The 19,954-nt window shown below is 42.9% G+C and overlaps 1 protein-coding gene across 12 annotated transcripts in view; it reads left to right on the forward strand.

Moving 5' to 3' along the window:
- NAV2 (neuron navigator 2) overlaps nt 1–19,954 on the forward strand; it is a 439,021-nt gene that overhangs the window by 280,942 nt on the left and 138,125 nt on the right. For 9 of the 12 annotated variants that reach the window (XM_075567188.1, XM_075567187.1, XM_075567181.1 and 6 more), the window contains 3 exons: nt 2,869–2,941; nt 10,987–11,251; nt 16,475–16,543. In XM_075567188.1, the coding sequence (XP_075423303.1) occupies nt 2,869–2,941; nt 10,987–11,251; nt 16,475–16,543 (407 nt within the window). The remainder of the gene's footprint in view (nt 1–2,868; nt 2,942–10,986; nt 11,252–16,474; nt 16,544–19,954) is intronic. The other 3 variants (XM_075567183.1, XM_075567185.1, XM_075567186.1) reach the window with 1 other exon arrangement.

A 19,954-nucleotide genomic window follows, 5' to 3' on the forward strand; every position in this document is an offset into this window, starting at 1 on the left:
TAATTAAAAAAGAGAACAATCTGTACTTAATCTTTGCTAGCTGCCATCTGAGTGAGATTCATTTCTGTAAATACTACAGCAATGACAGCTGTGTGCTGTTTAAAAATAGTCTTTTTTTCCCCCCCAACTTGAAGTAAAGCTATCTTTCTCCATTGCTTTATATATAATCTAAAACATGGCTACAGTATTTATAGAACTGCAATAAATATATTTGTTGCACATTACTTTGTCAAATATCGCCGTAGTACAAAATGTCAGAATGTGATTTATTTGAAACAATATTGTGAACGAAATGACGTGTCATCATGTGAAATACACATTGTTTAATGAAGCAATAGCTCACCTGATAGTGAAAGGGTTAACACACACTATGCCTTTCAACCGCTCCCCTCCCTAACAATTGCAGTTGTTACACCCGTGTTGGCACAGACACAGTAGGTGTGAAAGAAGTCACTCAAGGGTCAAGAGTGTTTTTCTCATGTTAACCCAAAGTTTTTTTTTTTCTGTGCTGGTATGGCCAGTAACATGGGACCTGCCTGCAGTGAACAGATTAACCTTCACAATGGTCATTCAGTACTTCTGATGTGACTTTGAACGAGTGATGCTGAATCAGAGTTCAGATGAGGCTAGCAAAAGACAGAAATTCAAGAGGTTTGAAAAGGTGCAACATGAGGATACCTGCTTGATGTTGAGAAGGAAGGAGCTCCAGGGGGAATTTTGAAGACTTCACTTTGATTCATTGCACGGGAACAGAAACATTGCCTCACTGAAGAAAAACAAATCTAAAGATGTAACGTCATTCTTGCCTGGTACACTGGCAGGTTTCTCCGATGTATCGGTTAAGGCTATTTTCACTTCTTTTTTTTTTACCGCCACGGTTGCTCAAAAACAAGATCATAGAACTACTACTATGAACAAGCTTGTTTAGGAGAAGGAGTGGCTCAGTGAGTAAAGACACTGACTGGCACTGAGTGTGAAGCAGTTCAATTTCTGGTGTCGGCTCCTTGTGACCTTGGGCAAGTCACTTTATCTCCCTGTGCCACAGGCACCAAAAACATAGATTGTAAGCTCCACAGGACAGGGAATGTGTCCGCAAAATGTCTCTGTAATGTGCTACGTAAAACTAGCAGCGCTATACAAGAACATATTATTAATATTGTGATAGGGACACATACAAAGTGGCTCCCTGTTTATCAAATTAAACACCTTTCCGACACCAACTACATAACAGTGTATGCCAGGATCTGAGTTCTGTAGGATTTGCTTCGTGATGATGGGGGGACGACGACAACGTTTTTTTCTGAAGAGCAGTTGAATTTAAACGTTTCCCCCCCAAAATAAATCGTGTCACTGTAGAGGAGTCGGCATAACATGCTGTGGATTGGATGCACAATATATGATATTTAGTTATGAGAAACCCCATTGTTTTTCTCCAACGGGAGGTTTGATGTGTATGTATACACAGATGGATCATCGCACAGTGCAGCACATGTGTGGTTGGCTATGGACACAGTCTTCCGTTAACATGGATACAGACTAATCGGGAACATGCCCATGTAAACGTATCCAGTCGTGTTTTGGGTTTCTAGCCCCGTAGCTTGACAGTTGTAGCTGCACTATTTTTATAGACTGCCTCCATAGCTACTGCCACAACACATGGCCTGGCATTCGATCCGTTTGGTAGATGCGGGGGATCTTGCCAAAGCTGTCTGTGTTTTCTGCAGTCTTTCCATTGCTCGAATATTTCAGCCTTAACCCTTTCACTGCCAGGGGGACTGGAAACGCATTGCAGGTCCCCACTGGCAGGCAAAAGGATAAAATGCAGCACTACTGCGATGAGTTTAGTGTTCTTGTTGACGTTTGGTGATCTCAGTGCGTCAAGGGAACATTGAAAGCTCACCGCGTCATTTTGTCTCCATTGCGCAGCCTTGAGCTTCTTTTGTTGTGACTGCACATCAAATTATAACACAAAGTAAATAAAGAATATCACTTGTGAGCACATGCATGTCTTAGACATGTCTGCAAACCTGCCTTGACCCATTAACTCTTGGCATACAGGGCTTCCACTGCAGCCAGGGATTCTGGGTAATGACATGCAAATGAGCACAGTGACTCACTCTTTACTTCTTATCCATTTTAACATGGACACCCTATAAGCTTATGCCTGCCGTATTACCAAGCGTTTTCGGCACAGCGTGGTTTAAAGTAGAGTATGGCCGGCCGGTAAACCTGCTCGCAGACAGCAGTTTGAACAGAAAGTAAAGAAGCCCCAAGAACACCAATGGTCACCTGGTTCACCAAGCTGGATTTCTGTTGTGCCTTCCCCTGCTGCTCACAGTATATATATACCAAGTGTATAACTATTTATATTTGGTATATGCTAGAGATAAGTAGTCGGACTGAAAATATTGATTGCAGTGAAGAATTCTCAAGAGTCTCTGCTCTGCAAATAGAAGAAGCTTCAGATTGTCAAAAGTATCTTATTGCCATGCCTTTATGTTGCATCGTTCAGTTGTAGAGAACTTGGACTACTTCTGTAAAATCAAACACTGACGTGCGTGGTTGTCTGGAGATTTATATTTCAGTACATCTGCAATGAGAAAGCGTTAACACCAGCGTCTCAATTCAAAGCAAATCATGTTTATTTCAGCGCACACGCCATGCAGAAGAGCGGTGTCTATTTCAGCATTTATAGTGTATAAAGAATACTACACGTTATTTATTGTCGGAGGTCTGCTCCATTATTGCATGAGTGAAGAACCCTCATCAAAAGTACATTTTGCCCGGTGAACTAATTCTATAGAATGGAAGATTTGTGATCGAGTTGAGCCTGTGCTTTAATGTATACGCTCTGTCTGTTTTCTTTAGATTGAAAATATAGACGCCTGCTTGAGTTTCCTGGCAGAGAAAGGAATAAGCATACAAGGCCTGTCAGCAGAGGGTGAGTCTAGTCCGTCATTGTGTGTACTGTACATGTTACCACTGCCCAGTCAACCCATGTGTGTACTCAGGATTTGATCAGAAGCCAGGTTGATTGGCCTTTGTGTTCCCAACAAAGTCAGAATATAACAGTGATAATGTCATAACATAATATTCGTTAACAACGGCAACAAATCTTCCTGATATATAATAGTTTTTATATTAAATTTGACGTCAGCGGTAAGAAAACACTACTGTATTTACTAGGATGTTGCCAGAGTTTAACGTCTATTAAGCAAACGTTTCACAGTCCTCACATTTTTACAATGCCATGATGCGTCGTGATGTCATCAACGTGACGTCTGATCCTGTGAACAGAAACGTGCTTTACATACAGTATGCGCTTTTTATATTTTGCACACCTCAAACAGCTAACAAGAAATGCATTGGAAAACAAATACTTATGACTTCAACCTGTTTAGATACAGATAAGGAGGAGGTATCTAAAATGTTGAACATCCATTCACGAAAGGAAGGGGAGTCGAGAATGTTAGCCTGGTTTAAATAGGTGAATTAATGAGGGTAATGGTGTAATGTGTTTAACAGCGGTGGTGGGAAGTGGTCCTGATAACTCCCTCTCGGTCTACATATTCTATGTTCCTAAAGCGTATGTACTTTAACAGCACGGAAACGGTTAAGTACTGACAGAAACACACTGTTCACTAGAATGTCTTCCTGAAAGCAAATCTAAACAGAGCAAACCCGGGTTTAAAATTGTCATCTTTTGGAATGACAAAGTAAATAATACAAAGCAGTGATCATAGTGTTGGTATCTTCAGATGAACAGTTAACAGTAGGGGTTTAAGTTTGCAGGGAAAACAGCTCTTGTTTTTCTTAAAGGAGAATGCAGCCTTTGTCTCCCTTGAATTCCAAGCTCCAAAAATAGGGAGGTGAATTTTGTGTCATCCTATTTATATGACGCAAGTGCAAGACCGAAAATACTGCGATAATCGATGTGAAGTAGCTGTAGCACTTGTACTCCCCCAAAATAAAGCTGTTCCATGAAACACAAGCACAAATATCTGTGTAGATGGGCTATCAAATGGCCGTGTATTCAAAAATATTGTACTGAGCTGCACATCATTGTTTTATTAAATACAGTCACGTAATGTCGCCCCAAGAATCCTATGCTTTCTTTAGCTGTGCTTTAATAATCTTGGTGCCAGGCACTGCCACCATGTGGCAAAGTAAGAGTAGGTGGTCCAGTTGCCGAGGTATGTTTGATTGCAGTGTTAGATTACCATCTCACCCCTGTTATTGATGAAGTGTCCTGCAATGCTTAAACTGGAATATATATTACTGTAACAAAGCTGATTAAAATCACAGATTATGTACAAATCCTGCTTTTTTAATGATGGGGATCTCCGAACTATGTTAGCCAAGCAATGTGTTGAACACACGAGCTGAAAATGTATCACTGCCATAAAATTGCGCAGTGGCTCTCCATGCAGATCAGGGCTCTGTTATCAGAGACACTCCATGTGAAGTCTCCTGCATGGTGTTATCTTCACTTTCCCTGGGGCGGGTCATGATAAATTGCAGGTGTCGGAATACAGGTAGGGAACCTTCTTTCTATGGGGAGTCCACTGCAACTGCTGAAATAATTCAGAGGTCCTGTCCGAGTTTTTGCTGCATGTATTAGTACTGCTGCCTCCTGAACGTGTGCACAGATTAGGCACCTATGTACTTGGTAAGTATGCTGACACAGCAGGCGTAAAACAATATTGCATCAGTGCTGGATGAGTTGATTTGTAATGATGTCATGGTGAACTCTGAGCTTCTGTTATAGTTTAAATAACGCATTCATTTCTTCTGCCCCAACGGTTCAAATATATGCTTAGGGTCAATCTAAAAGCTGACCCCAATGAAATACATTAAAATGCCTACATGTATAGGTCGTTTTCTATGCTGTTTATCCCACATTCATGTTTTAGTCTATTAACGTTGCAAAGTATTTTTCTACATGTACAGTCTGTCATTTGTATGAAAGTGTATACAGTATTATGTAAGAGCTTTAATATGATGTTTTTATGTTCATGTTCCACTTCACATCCCAATCCCAATCAAGCCAGTACACTTTCTTTTGTTGTTGTGAGAAGTTATGGTCTCTTGGGCACCCCCAGTTATAATTCCAAACCCATGTAATTAATGTGTTGAAGTAAGGTAGTAGAAATGTAGCTGTTACTACAGGCTAAGTGTCAAGTAATTCCAAGTTAAGTAGAAAACCTAGAAGAATGCAGAACACACATCACTTATAATGGAAAGCGCACACAGCGCACCATCTTTCATACAGATACGTGACACTGTTGACTGGTGTGACAAGGAGCCAAGAACAATTAGAAAAGCTGGATTTATTGTTATAGTAGATCTGGACAGCGTATAGGGTCTTCACAGACATAACAAGCTTGGGAATATTTCAAGACTGCACACTGCCTTTAAATAAAGGAACCTTAAACCATCATGAGAATCAAAGTATGAGAGCGAGAAACTGGAGTCTTGGAGGAAAAGGAGGTGGCCCATTAGTGTTATACGTCTGCAGAGCTGCTCTTATGCCGGTTGGGTTGATGAACAAAGTAAACAAGTGTGTTTGTGTGTAATTTGTGTATGTTTTGTATATATGTTAGTTAGCGGAGAGGATTCCGCCCTGTCATTACCTACATTTGAATGACATGTAGAGTATTGCAGAACGGTTTGCTTGACCAGGTCACAGTTATTTATAGACAAAAATGTGCAACACAAATTCTGTCTCATTGGTCCAGATCGAAAGTGTCAAATTGCTACACCCCTTTAATAAACCCCCGTTGACTACATATTTTAATAGTATGTTCAGCACTATTTAGCTGGAAGATGAATTCACCCTTAATTGTGGGAAACACGCAGTACGTATTCAAGCAGTTCTACCAAACCTGTGTCCTTATTGTGCAGGTCGAATCCCTACTCATGAATGCATTTGCTGCTCTGCAGTGCATTATAGGTTCCTCTGGCAGGGAAACGGTTAAGTAAAATGACAAAGGTCACTCCGGAGAGAAGCTATACATATGTTTATTTCCTGCGGTCACATCTAAGATGGCTGCCTTTAACGTTACCATATTTCTCACAAATCCTGAGGTGCGAAGAAGGGAAAAAATGAGACGTCGGAGAACAGAATCTGATGTTTTCCAGACACAAATCCCCATAGACTTCCATGGCAATATTTGGACCAGATATAGAATTACCCACTAAATATTATTGGGCCACCTGCTGGCAAAGGGGTTCATTATAAGCATTTAGGTGGAAAAGATGACCGATTATAAGGTGGGAGGAACTTCTAAAAATGTTTTGGCATACTGTATATTTTTAGAGTGAATGCTGATTTATTAAGTGTTTATAGAAAATGTAAACCTGTGATAATTAACACTGTTTTCCAATTGTGGTTAATTGGTCAGCAGCTATTATGTGCAGCATGACTACCCTGATAAAGGTGCTATAATCAATTAAAAGTAATTAGCGTTCATTTAGCGGAATGCTTCTCTCTCTCTATTTTGTATTGCATTTATTTCTTTTCCAGAAACCCTTTCCTTATCTTGTTCGTTCCAATGAACTGATTTATATAGTAAACTGGAAATGCACAGATTAAAAACAGGATATACAGTATCTCTAATTATTCCAGGACACACACTACTTCAGGCTTTCACTTTAACACTTCCATTTTAATTGCTCTGCTGATTCTCTCGGTCAACAGAGGAGAACCGTGAGTGGGTATAAAGCAGCATTTTCCATGCTACACACTTTTGCAGGCACTAATAAGGAACATTGTTTGCATTTCTGCTCTGGATCCTAAGCATGTGTAATGTGCATGCAATGTATGGGGGATGTTTGCATTCTGTATAATTAGGTAAAGACCTATTGAAATGCCAAACCAACTAACTACATATTATTAAGAGAAATACAGCATATTCCATAGGTGTATTTACAATATGCAAGGAGGCTGCAATGCTTAATGAGGCAGTGGTATGCAGGAGTATTCACCCCCTGCACATTTGGCACCGGAGCGTACTCCACAACACTTTCACAATAGACTTTACATGTAGAATGGAAAAAAACTACTTCAACGTGATAAAAGTTAGGGTTACCATAATTCACCACTCAAAAATGAGGACACCAAGCCGGAACAGCCATCGCGCATGCGCAGCCAGCGCTCATTGCTCGTGCACGCGCAATCGGCTTTCATTCACGCATGCGCAGTTGACTGCCCATGCGCGAGCACGGAGCTCCTCCCTAATGCCCACGCAAATGAAAGCTGAACGCGCATGTGCAAGCGATGAGCGCCGATTGCGCACGTGTGAACGAAAGCCGACCACGCATGCGCAAGCAATTGCGCTTGCACGAGCAATTGCGCTTGCACATTCACATCAAGAAATCTCAGACGTTTTTAGTGATTTTCAAAATTCCTCCCGGACTTTAAATTAAAAATCCTAGCATGTCCAGGAAAATACTATAAAAGTAAAAAAAACTCAGGGAGAATATAAAGAAGTAAGATTTACAGAGAAAAACAGATTCATCTCAGTTGCATAAGTATTCAACCCTTTGCTCAGCTGCAAATAAAATGCTCGAAAGGATATAGATGATATTGCAGACATGTTGAAAAAGGTTTTGTGATCAGATAAGCCCAACACTGCACATCACCCAGTCAACTATTATATTGTATTATGTCTTTATTTATATAGCGCCATTAATGTACATAGCGCTTCACAGCAGTAATACACGTGACAATCATATAAATTACAAATAATACAAATAACAGATCATGGGAATAAGTGCTTCAGACATGAAAGTAACATTTAGGAAGAGGAGTTAACATTTAGGAAGAGGAGTCCCTGCTCCGAAGAGCTTACAATCTAATTGTATGTGTGTATATGTGTATGTATGTGTGTGTATATATATATATATATATACAAAGGAGAAAGCGCGCAACCCATAGCGTAAAAATGTATTACAAAAAATGAGGATAGGGAAACAAGCTCACTCACAAACGAATATAAAATGCAAGCATTGAGAATATCACCACCACGAATCAGCACGGAGTCTCCTCCACAGCAAAGATGAAGAAAGCTGTCAGCTGTCAGCTACCAGTCTAAATAATCAGACCTCATGGGTTACAATAAGATAATTCAGCTGGAGGTTCTAAGTTATTAGTTCCTCCAGAGCAGGTTGATTGCCGTCCGCAATCAACACTGGGGCTCCTTGCAGCAGGAACAGGATCTCACCACGTGTGTTCCGTCCCCAGCTGATGACGTAATGCCGCCGCCGCTGCTATCCTGACGCGTTTCGTCAGTGACTCTGACTTTCTCAAAGGATATTCTTTGGCCATCATCATATGCTTATTATTTACACATGGTTTAGTATATGTTATATTTTGCACATATTTAATCACAGATCCGGACACTCTGTGGGTATACACGTTTATTATGCACGTATAACACTTTATTGCACTTCACCTTAGTTAAACCACCCACACTTATCACTCAACCATTTCCCCTGCTATATAAGCATACTTGTTACGTAAAGCATATGATGATTCTTTACTTCTGACCTGAAAGTGGCAACTCACTATCAATCAATCTGCATTTATATACAGGATTGTATTGATACTTTATATGTTGAAATAGGTTCTAAATATTTGTGTGCTAATTAATAAACTATATATCGGTGGGGATGGGTTTCCATCTCTTTCAGTTGACAATACAGAGTCCTATTATAAAGGTTGAGTGCACGCACTATAGGGATTACTCTTCTATCTTTGCTATTTATCAAAAGCAGCAGAAGTTCAATCCCAGGAAAGCTTCACTGAAAGCAATTGGATTGCTTAATATAATAAGTCCAGTGGTGTTTACACCAATATTGGAGGATTTTTAGAGCAGGGTGACTTTGGGAAATTACCCCTAATTCTTCAAAACCATTTTGCCTGACTGTGTTCCAGCTGGACGCCTGCTAAAATATTACAGCCCATTCCCAGTTACTTAGCTACTTTCACTAAGCTGGGGGTAGGTAAAGTGGGGTCTGTATACTGGTCCTGATTGCCTCCTTGAAATGCCAAACATAAAGGCCGTCATTAATCAAAGCCTTCCCCCTGAAAAACCAGGGCAAAGCCAGTCCAAACTACTACGCCATCTTCGCACTCCTTGAGAAGCGTCGTACTGGTGCGAAACGCGTCGGACATCTTTTTAGTCCCTGTGGACTTTTGTATTCTTTGTTAATGATCCAATAAAATGATTCATATTTTTTTCTAAAGACCGAGGTTCCCATGCTATATTTTGCCTGCTGTTGCTCTGTATTTTTTTTCGTTTTGTTTACACAAACTACTACACACGCCATATTATTAAAGACCATTCCAGCGGTTTCTTCAATCGTCCGGTTTCCCTAATAAATCTGGTGCAGCCAAGACCCTGATTCTGTTTCTTCGTTCACTAGCAAGTAGAGATGGGGAAATTTTTTTTTCATTCGCCCTAAACGCACCAAATGTTTAAATATTCGCAAAATCTTGGCAGTGTAAAAATAACCGCTGTTAATGGTATAAAAAAAAAAAAAGGTGACCAATTGAAAAATTCAGGCGTACAAAGTTGTTTTCCTAAAAGTTCCTTCCAAGTTTGAGAATTTTCAGAAGTACCTCTTCAGGCTCCGAATTTGAGCTGGTTTTGAAGAGGAGACTACCAGGTGTCGGCATTTGGCAGGATACTGTGTAATAACTTGCAGTTTCATAGCCTGCAAACAGAAGTTGACTTTATCTGCGGTCATGATGAATGAGCAAAGACTTCCCATTTTGTTTGTAAACTGCACGTCTAGACTCTCAGATGGGATCTGACTGATTGCCAACAGGAAATAATAAAATGTAAAAAATAAAAAGCACACATCAGCAATCCTGTGATGTTTGGGGGGGTGGGGGGGAGTACAAGTTATGACTTTCACTGCTCATGTTGCTCTTATGTAAGATGCTAATCACAAACATTTAGTAATAGCTCAATCCTTTTATTAGCAGGGGATAATGTACTGCACTTGTTATGTAAAACGAGTCATCAGAAGGCGTAATAAGTGTTGTGTTTTAAACCTTTTAATTGCTGAAGGCTCTGCAGTGTATTTTACATTCCTAACAGAATGCACATAATAAACCTAGTTTTACAGTGTTATTTTTCCCATTCATCCTATTACAGCCAAAAACCATGTAATCGATTCCCAACACCATAACTAATTTGAAGGGTTAGCTGTAGATTGTATATACTCTGAAGTGGCCGTTAGGGACGTTTTCGGCCGAAAAAAACCTTATTGACATCAACTGGGATTTTCAGCCAGAAACGCCCACTTCAGGGTGTTCCTTGACAAAGCGCAGATGGGCGCGAAACGCGTTAGGAAGTTCCTTGTTCAGTTTTATGATGGATTAAATAAAGCTATATTTATATCTTTTCATCAACTTGAATAATTTTTGCAGCTGATTTTGATATATAGTATCTACCCCTTAAAATAGCTAATTCTCCAAGTTTTCTCTTTTGACACAAAAAATATAAAAAAAAAATTTCATCTAAAAATACATTTGGTTCAGAGAAAATACATTCTGACTTAATAAGAGAATTCACTATAACACAATTAACATTTTGTTTTCTTTACTTTACAATGAATATTGATATACTAGATGATTGTGTTAGCATGATACTGTATCTACCATTATCATGGACCAGAATAAGAGCTAATAGAAGCTTTCTGCCAGATGGCCTTCCGATGCTTTGCGTTTGCTGCAAAGGGGTGAACGACCGCTGCAAAGGGGTCAGCTACCTACCACTACTCTTGCAGCACAGGGTTTAAACGATTTGTATGTTGTATCAGGTTCTCATAACCCTCTGTTGGATTTTCATCCTTCTACAGTTTTGATTGTGTTTATGCCGTGATCCCCATAGGTACATTGTTGGTGTGACATTAAAATACTAACGCTACCACAATCGTGCTGTAATGCTGTGTTCTGTATGGTTTCTTTTACAGAGATCAGGAATGGGAATTTGAAGGCCATCCTAGGTCTGTTCTTCAGCCTGTCCCGCTACAAGCAGCAGCAGCAGTCGCAGAAACAGCCACAGCATTATCACCAGCCTGTTCCAGGTGCCCATCAAGCAGGGCATCCGTCCCAGCAGCTCCACCACCCCCCTGCCACACCCCATGCGCAGTCCAACCCGACAGCCCCAGTACAGTGCCAACAACCACAGCAACCTCCCCATCAGCAGACAAAAGCACAACCAGAAATGCAATCCAGGTAGGATCCCTTGTATTCAGAGCGGTGAATCATGTGGCAACAAAGCAATAGGGTTATGTACTGTAACTGTACTACACACTGACTCCTATCTATATAGTACTTTAGCGTGTTATCGGAGTGAATCAGAGGCACATACGTAAATAATTACTTCTTGACTTTCATTGCCAGTGCAGTAAAACAGCGATGTTGCTATTTTCTTGGGAGGTGCTGTGTGTGTGTGTGTGTGTGTGTGTGTGTGTGTGTGTGTGTGTGTGTGTACATTTAGTGGTTACATATATTACACTTACACTGAGTCTTCTGTCCATGTGGGAATGATTTTTTTACACCATCTGATTTGCTTAATACTATAAATTATGCGCTGCCCTTAAACATGTAATTTAGTTCAGGGGGGGCGGGGCTCAACTCCAGTCCTCCAGCCCATCCCAACAGGTCAGATTTTCAGGATATCCCTGCTTCAGCACAGGTGGCTCAATCAGTCATTGCTTCAGCACAGGTGGCTCAATCTTTGGCTGAGCCTCTGATTGAACCAACTGTGCTGAAGCTGGGATATCCTGAAAACCTGACCCGTTGGTGTGTGTGTGTGTGGGGGGGGGGGAGGGTGTTTTGAGGACTGGAGTTGGGCACCCCTGATTTATATTCATTAGACTGGATTGGATTTAAGGCATTTAAACTGGCATGGGAATCTGCCTCACTCTGTGAATCACGCATAGAAAGGAATGAGAAGACACAGTAGATGTTTACAATATACCAGTCATTAGAATGATCATGTCACTAGCGAGGGGGTGATCATATACAGTGCACACACAAATATAAAAGGGGTCCTGCTAACCTTAGTCATCCTTGCAGGTTCTCATGACATCATGTATAATACTGTCCTTTGTAGCTGCAAAAAATAGTGCAATTAGCTAATTACCCTCAGGAAAATACCCAGTGTAACACAAAACCTCTTCTTTTATACCATTCAAGGGAAACTCTCGTGCAAACATTAATGTATGGTATTTCCAAGTTCTGTGAGACACAATTACATCGTTATCTTCTATCACCGAAATAAAATTGGTTTTAACAAAAAAAAAATATATATTTTTTTTTTTTAACCTTTGGGTTAAGAGAAAAAAGTCTCACTTTGTATGCAGTAATGATAAAGGATCCTGCTTTATCATTAGGGAGAAATATATATATATACACTGTGTGTAAAAAAAAAAAAAAGAGAAGAGATCAGTGTATCTCGAAAGCTCGCACAAATAAAAGCATTTCGTTAGCCACAGAACCGCATAGTCTATTAATTTTTGATTATTAAAGCACGGCTACTGATATATATATATATGCAAATGTAAATACAACTGTATGCTCATCTGCATGTCTAAGGCAGGTCTGCAACCCCGCCTTTCACCATTATCACCCAGCACACAGCACTTCCACTGCAGCAAGGGATTCTGGGAAATGACATGCAAATGAGCACACAGTGCCACTTTTTGCTTCAAAAACCATTTTTAACATGGTTCCCTATAGGCTTAATATATATATATAGTGGGGACTTTACACTCACACCTATCAGGAACTTTTGTGATAGTTTGTATTCACAGTGACTACCACCCACTGTTTGTCTACACTGTTGCGCCCTATGTCTTACTGTCTATTTCCTATGTTTGAGTTTGGTCTTTGTGAAAACACTGTGGCAGAACTTTGGGACCTCATTTGTATTGTGTGTGTGTGTGTGTCTATATATATATATGTATATATATATATATATATATATATATATATATACTAGCTGAGAGACCCGGCGTTGCCCGGGATGTAATGTTCCCGTTCCTCTCTCTCCTCCCCCCTCTCTCTGTTTGTCCCCCATTCACATCAATCCAGTCCCCCCCCTCCCTCCCTCCTTTACAGCTTCATGTAGCGTGTGTGCGTCAGTCACTGTGTGTTTGCTCGCGCGTCAGTGAGTCTGAGGCAGAAACACAAACACACACAGACTGACTGACGCACACACAGTCAGTGTGTGCCTCAGTCAGTGTGTGCGTGCGTCAGTCAGGGTTTGTGTGCGCGTCAGTCAGTGTGTGCGTGCGTGCGGCAGTCAGTCAGTGTGTGCGCGCGGGGCGTCAAAGGCAGGGGGGGGCGTCAAAGGGAGGGGGGGGGCGTCAAAGGGAGGGGGGGGGCGTCAAAGGGAGGGGGGGGGCATCAAAGGGAGGGGGGGGCGTCAAAGGGAGGGGGGGGGCGTCAAAGGGAGGGGGGGGGGCGTCAAAGGGAGGGGGGGGGCGTCAAAGGGAGGGGGGGGGGCGTCAAAGGGAGGGGGGGGGCGTCAAAGGGAGGGGGGGGCGCCTCAAAGGCATGGATTCCTCCCCCTGCATTTCCTGCAGTGGACAGGAGGGGGGGGCAGTGGACAGGAGGGGGGGGGGGCAGTGGACAGGAGGGGGGGGGGCAGTGGACAGGAGGGGGGGGGCAGTGGACAGGAGGGGGGGGGCAGTGGACAGGAGGGGGGGGGCAGTGGACAGGAGGGGGCAGTGGACAGGAGGGGGGGGCAGTGGACAGGAGGGAGGGGGCAGTGGACAGGAGGGGGGGGGCAGTGGACAGGAGGGGGGGGGCAGTGGACAGGAGGGGGGGGGCAGTGGACAGGAGGGGGGGGGCAGTGGACAGGAGGGAGGGGGCAGTGGACAGGAGGGGGGGGGCAGTGGACAGGAGGGGGGGGGCAGTGGACAGGAGGGGGGGGGCAGTGGACAGGAGGGGGGGGGCAGTGGACAGGAGGGGGGGGGCAGTGGACAGGAGGGGGGTGGCAGTGGACAGGAGGGGGGGGCAGTGGACAGGAGGGGGGGGCAGTGGACAGGAGGGGGGGGCAGTGGACAGGAGGGGGGGGCAGTGGACAGGAGGGGGGGGCAGTGGACAGGAGGGGGGGGCAGTGGACAGGAGGGGGGGGCAGTGGACAGGAGGGGGGGCAGTGGACAGTGACACACACACACACACACACACACACACACACACCTCAGTTGATGCGCCCTTTCTCAGTTCCGTTTGGCGCCGGAGGTGGGGAGCGACACCTACCTGTACTTCCGGGCGCCGCCACCGTCTGACTCGGCGCCGCGAGGGAGGAAGGGGGTCCGCCATCTTACGCGCCGCGTGGCAGCTGCGGGAAGCGAGGTGATTTGGAGCGGGGAGCGGGGAGAGGTGATTTGGAGCGGTGAGGGGGGAGAGGTGATGCCGCTGGGGAGGGGGAAAGGTGATTTGGAGCGGGGAGGGGGAGAGGTGATGCCGCTGGGGAGGGGGAGAGGTGATGCCGCTGGGGAGGGGGAAGAGGTGATGCCGCTGGGGAGCGGGGAGAGGTGATTTGGAGCGGGGAGAGGTGATTTGGAGCGGGGAGAGGTGATTTGGAGCGGTGATGCCGCTGGGGAGGGGGGAGAGGTGATTTGGGGAGGGGGAGAGGTGATGCCGCTGGGGAGGGGGGAGAGGTGATTTGGGGAGGGGGAGAGGTGATGCCGCTGGGGAGGGGGGAGAGGTGATTTGGGGAGGGGGGAGAGGTGATTTGGAGCGGGGAGGGGGAGAGGTGATGCCACTGGGGAGGGGGGAGAGGTGATTTTGAGCGGGGAGAGAGGTGTGTGTGTGTGTGTGTGTGTGTGTGTGTGTGTGTGTGTTTTATTTATTTTTTTGGACCTTTGGCCCGTCACTCCGCCTCAGGCCAATGAGAGGTGGGGGGGGGCGGGCCAAGGGGGTGGTGTGAGTGTGTAAGGCCAATGAGAGGTGTGCGGGGGCGGGCGGGCCAAGGGACCAATGAGATTGCCGCTAGGGACACCGGACATCCAGGCAGGCAAACATACAGTGCTTTCACTAATATAGTATAAGATATATATATATATATATATATATATATATATATATATATATATATATATATATATATATATGTATATGTATGTATATAAATAATGGTATCTGTACCATGTTAGCCAAGTTCATTTTTGATTATATATAAATATTAAAAAAAAATCAGTGCATGTGGTAGAATACAAAATGTATACAATCCCTGGAGATAATGCTGCTCCCAGACAGGACTCAACCGGGTCCAGAAACAGAGAATGGTGATTAATTGGGGCGCAAATACTTCCAAGGACATGCAAGGAAAAAAAAATAGTACAGTACAGACAATACCGTGTATTGTCTGTACTGTGTTGCACTATATATTTTTTTTTTATCTTTCCATTACATGACAAAAAAAGATGCATCCCAGGGGGTAATGAGCTTTCTTTTCCATTATTTTTTAACTAATCACAAGGGTTAACATATGCTTTTTTTTTGTTTGTTTAATGCAATGTACTAAATATGGGGGTATTAGTGGAAGGATCATATTGTTCCTCTAGAATGTGGGGGGCCCGACTTAGTCCTCAAGGGCTATCAACTAGCTATGTTTTCACAGTGCAATACATACCTAATGTATATTCATTGTATGTTGTGACACCTTTTAGTGGACCAGCATTAGAGTTATTGATAGATGAGAATTATAGTGCACGGAGCTTTCACATCCTCATAGGTTCTTCTGCTTCGTGGACACAAATTAGCAATTTATTTGCATGTCCCTGAATGTATTTGTGCCCCAATTCTTCACCATATGATTAGTAATGTAAGCAGTTCATTAGTATAGTTTTGTTATAATCTACTTCCAAACAAAATGTGCTTATTTGTCAACAGGAAATATAGGTGGAACATGGTTACTTAAAGCAGCAATCCTGTCCATTTTCTAAACTGATTGTTACAGCGCTCGAGCCTGTGGGCGCGCTCCAGAGCTGATGCGGCTTATGTTAGCTATGTGGGCCCACCAGTTCCTCAGATACTTACAGATTTAGTTGCTCGTGTTCCTTCATAGACATTTAAAGGTGGCAGCCGTGGTCGATCAATGGGAAGCCGCAAACATCTTCCCCCGATGTCGTTGAGGGCTTCCTATTGCCCTGTGGAACCCATGAGATATGGTGGCCATTTTGATTTTCCCAAGGTTGAAACACCAGCAACTAAAACCGATACGTATCTCCAGAACCAGTGGGCCAAGCGCTAAATATAACACCGTAGAGCTCTGCTGTTTTACGGTTAATGTTTAATTATATTGCATTTAAATCTGCACTGAATCTACAGCTGATAGCAGAAACATTGTGAATACATTGACCTATTTTCTTTCCTTATTTCACAACCTTTTACTTTGTGTATTTTTTTCTCTCTCCACTTTTTTCTTTTCCCGTCATATAGCTCATCATCCAAAGATTCAGCCAAGATCAAAATCCTCAGCTTCTCGCTGAGTCAGAGAAAGGGCTCCCGGTTAGCATGACTTCTCTCCTAGGCAGGACACTTAGTATGATACAGTACAAGTGGGGCCTGGTTTGTGCATGTCTAGTCGAATTACAGAACGACTTGTTTTTAATAACAAACGTATTAACAAATGCATTGGAATAACCCACTTGGCTTGCTTCCAGTTGTCTACAGTGGGACAATGTTGATCTATAAGCAATTTCTGTTTGGAGCTCTAAGACTTCTGTGTGCTCCCGTATCCGAGCAGAAATCACCCACACTGTGGCCACTGGGCAGGTACCTGCATTTGCCTCCCAGGGGGCCTTAAGCGGGGTGCTCTGCTCGGTATCCCCCCCGTCTGGTTTCTTTTCAATTGCACCTCCTCCTTTAGTGCACTGTATTTGTAGTTACTGTGCACTGGCTTCAGTTTTAGTTGTACTCTGTGTTAAAACCTTTTTCTGGTTGGTCTGTGATCAACCAGATGTCGTATTTCACTGATTGGCTGGATTCGCCAGCCAATCGGTTGTAAGGGGTTTTAAAAATATATCTTAATCTAAAAACAACCCTTCTTTTTCTACATCTTTACTATTTTTAACCCTAAGGCCATTAGTTCTTCCAGAATAGTACCATAGTTGCCCAATTTAGCAGAGAATTGGGGAAAATGTATATGAAGTGGAGTTTTTTAAGAGGACTATCACTTTGAATGGACTCAGATGTAGTTTCTTATTCTGTCTTCATGACTGCATCTTTGGCATTATTGGAGCAAGCTTTCTCCAGTCACTCCAACAGTTCCGAATCCGGCAGGGTCGGTTGAATGATCCCTTGCATTTTCCAATGCTTCAGCCCTTTGAAAAGCTGCTCCTGCTAACAGACCATGGTACAATAAGCGCTTAATTTGGAGGCTGTACTTATTCACCATTCAGGTGGTTCCAAACAACCCGGATGTTTAAAGGGGATTTGACAAACTATGTTCTGAAATTAGGGTGTCCTGTAGAACTGTTTTGCCAACAGTTGTTCCAGTTACTAGTTGAAAACATGGGGGGGGGGGGGGGGGAGAAGGTTTGGTAGACTCATGTTTTCAGCTTCTGATAGTGTGTTCAACATTATTGAAGATTTTATGGGCTTGTAGCTCGAACCCTAGGAAACACCCATGGTTTTCAATGCTGCCTGTTCACTATTAAACAGTGGCATTGGTGCTTTACAAAGCAAAACATATAAAAGGTGTTACTGGGGTAAGCGGTTCTTAAAGCAACTTGATAATATCTTGCCGAGGTTGGAGCTGGTGCTTTAGAGAAGAAAGGCTACTTCTTACATTTCACAGGCTTTTTGGTTTTTGAAAAGCAGATGTTTTCTCCCGAAAGACTTTAAATATGCTGTCACATGCAATTAAAAAAGGTTATAGCCTTTCCCCTGGGCAAAATGTAGCGAACATGAATTCACCATCAAGCGTGAGACAGGAGTGTCAAACGTTAGATGCAGCTAATATCTCCTCCTGTGCCCTGTAATTGAGAACATTTAGAGCTGAATGTGTATTCCCTATCATTACTAAACCGCAGATTGATTTACGTGCAGAATTGCAGCTGCATTACATGACAAAAAAAAGATGCATCCCCCGGGGTAATGAGCTTTCTTTTCAATTATTTTTTTAACTAATCACAAGGGTTAACATATGCTTTTTTTTTGTTTGTTTAATGCAATGTACTAAATATGGGGGTATTAGTGGAAGGATCATATTGTTCCTCTAGAATGTAGGGGGCCCGACTTAGTCCTCAAGGGCTATCAACTAGCTAAGTTTTCACAGTGCAATACATACCTAATGTATATTCATTGTAGGTTGTGACACCTTTTAGTGGACCAGCATTAGAGTTATTGATAGATGAGAATTATAGTGCACAGAGCTTTCACATCCTCATAGGTTCTTCTGCTTCGTGTACACAAATTAGCATTTTTCTAGGACGGCTACTAGAACATACATACCTAAGCAAGTTGTCTTTGTGATTAATTAAAGCTGGACTTATTGCCTAAGTATTTATTAATTAGAGAAATCTTAAACAGGCCTGCTAGTATCTCTCATGTAATGGAAAAAAACAGCACATCACAGGACACGAGGGTCTTCTTTAGAATGGTTTATTGATAAATAGATGATAAATAAATAAATGATAGAACATAGTTCCTAAAGACGCTCTGACATATTTCGCACACAGGGCGCTTTATCAAAGAGTGGTCTGTTAGGACACACAACAGCTCATATATAAAGGATATTACTTGATTACTACGACGCGATCGTGCTGCATGTGCAGCCAGTCGGTAACAAGCCTTTCATTTACTATCTTTGTTTACTCGTTACCTTCTTATACATTAGCCTTACTGGCAATTGCTCACAGGCTGACACACATGGTGTGTCTATTATAATATTTAGAGACCCTTATATACAGCGTATCCCCAGTCACACACCTCTACAATAATTTTTTTTTTTGGAGCACTGGATTGTTTGGACTGCCCTGTGGTCTGAATTTCTATCCATAGTATCTCTCAAGGACTGATCTTCAGTGCCCCTGCTATAGGACTGTGGTTCTCAAACCTGTTCTCAGGTACAATCGTCCGCACCAGGTTTTAGGAATAACCAACCATTTACACTTCGACTAATGCCCTAATTTGCATATGAACAGAGCTTTTGGTTAACATAACCTGGTTGGCTCCTGGCCCAGAGAAGATCACAGTGGCATAGAAACTACATTTTTAATTGACACATCAAAGTGATTTCTTTTTATTATAATTTGGATCGTTAGGGATTACTGCTGGTTCAAGGAGACTTTTCTGTTTTTTTGCTGTTCTTCCTAGTACACAATTACACATTTTTGTACTCCTCCATTATTCTTTCTTTCTTTCTTTCACCAGTGGTGGTCAAACTCAGTCCTCAAGGGTTATCCACAGGCCAGGTTGAAAAGATATCCCTGCTTCAGCACAGGTGGCATAATTAATCCCAGCTTCAACACAGGTGGCTCAATCCGAGACTCAGTCTTCGACTGAGCCTCGGATTGAGCCACCTGTGCTGAAGCAGGGGGGGGGTCTTGGGGACTGGACTTGAGCACTCCCGATTTAGTTACTTAGACCGGAGTTACTGGATTACTGGAATCAACATGGCTGAGCCATTGGTTGAAGCCACCTGTGCGGAAGCAGAGAGATCCTTAAAACCTGATCTGTTGGTGGCTCTTGAGGACTGAGTTTGAGCAGCACATACCATTTCCCATGATTGCAGTATAAAAGTAATGTGTTGCCGACCCCTCTCGCAGTGCAGGGGTTACTCAGCATGGTAGGGATACACATTGCCTACTGTATCAGGAATATGCCCTTGAATAGGACTTAGCAATGCATGGTGTGAGATCCTTCTCACTTTACATTGCAACATGTTCCCAATCCAAGTTCCCACGACTCGGTGCC

Source organism: Ascaphus truei, chromosome 12, assembly GCF_040206685.1.
Source record: "Ascaphus truei isolate aAscTru1 chromosome 12, aAscTru1.hap1, whole genome shotgun sequence".
Classification (NCBI taxonomy): domain Eukaryota; kingdom Metazoa; phylum Chordata; class Amphibia; order Anura; family Ascaphidae; genus Ascaphus; species Ascaphus truei.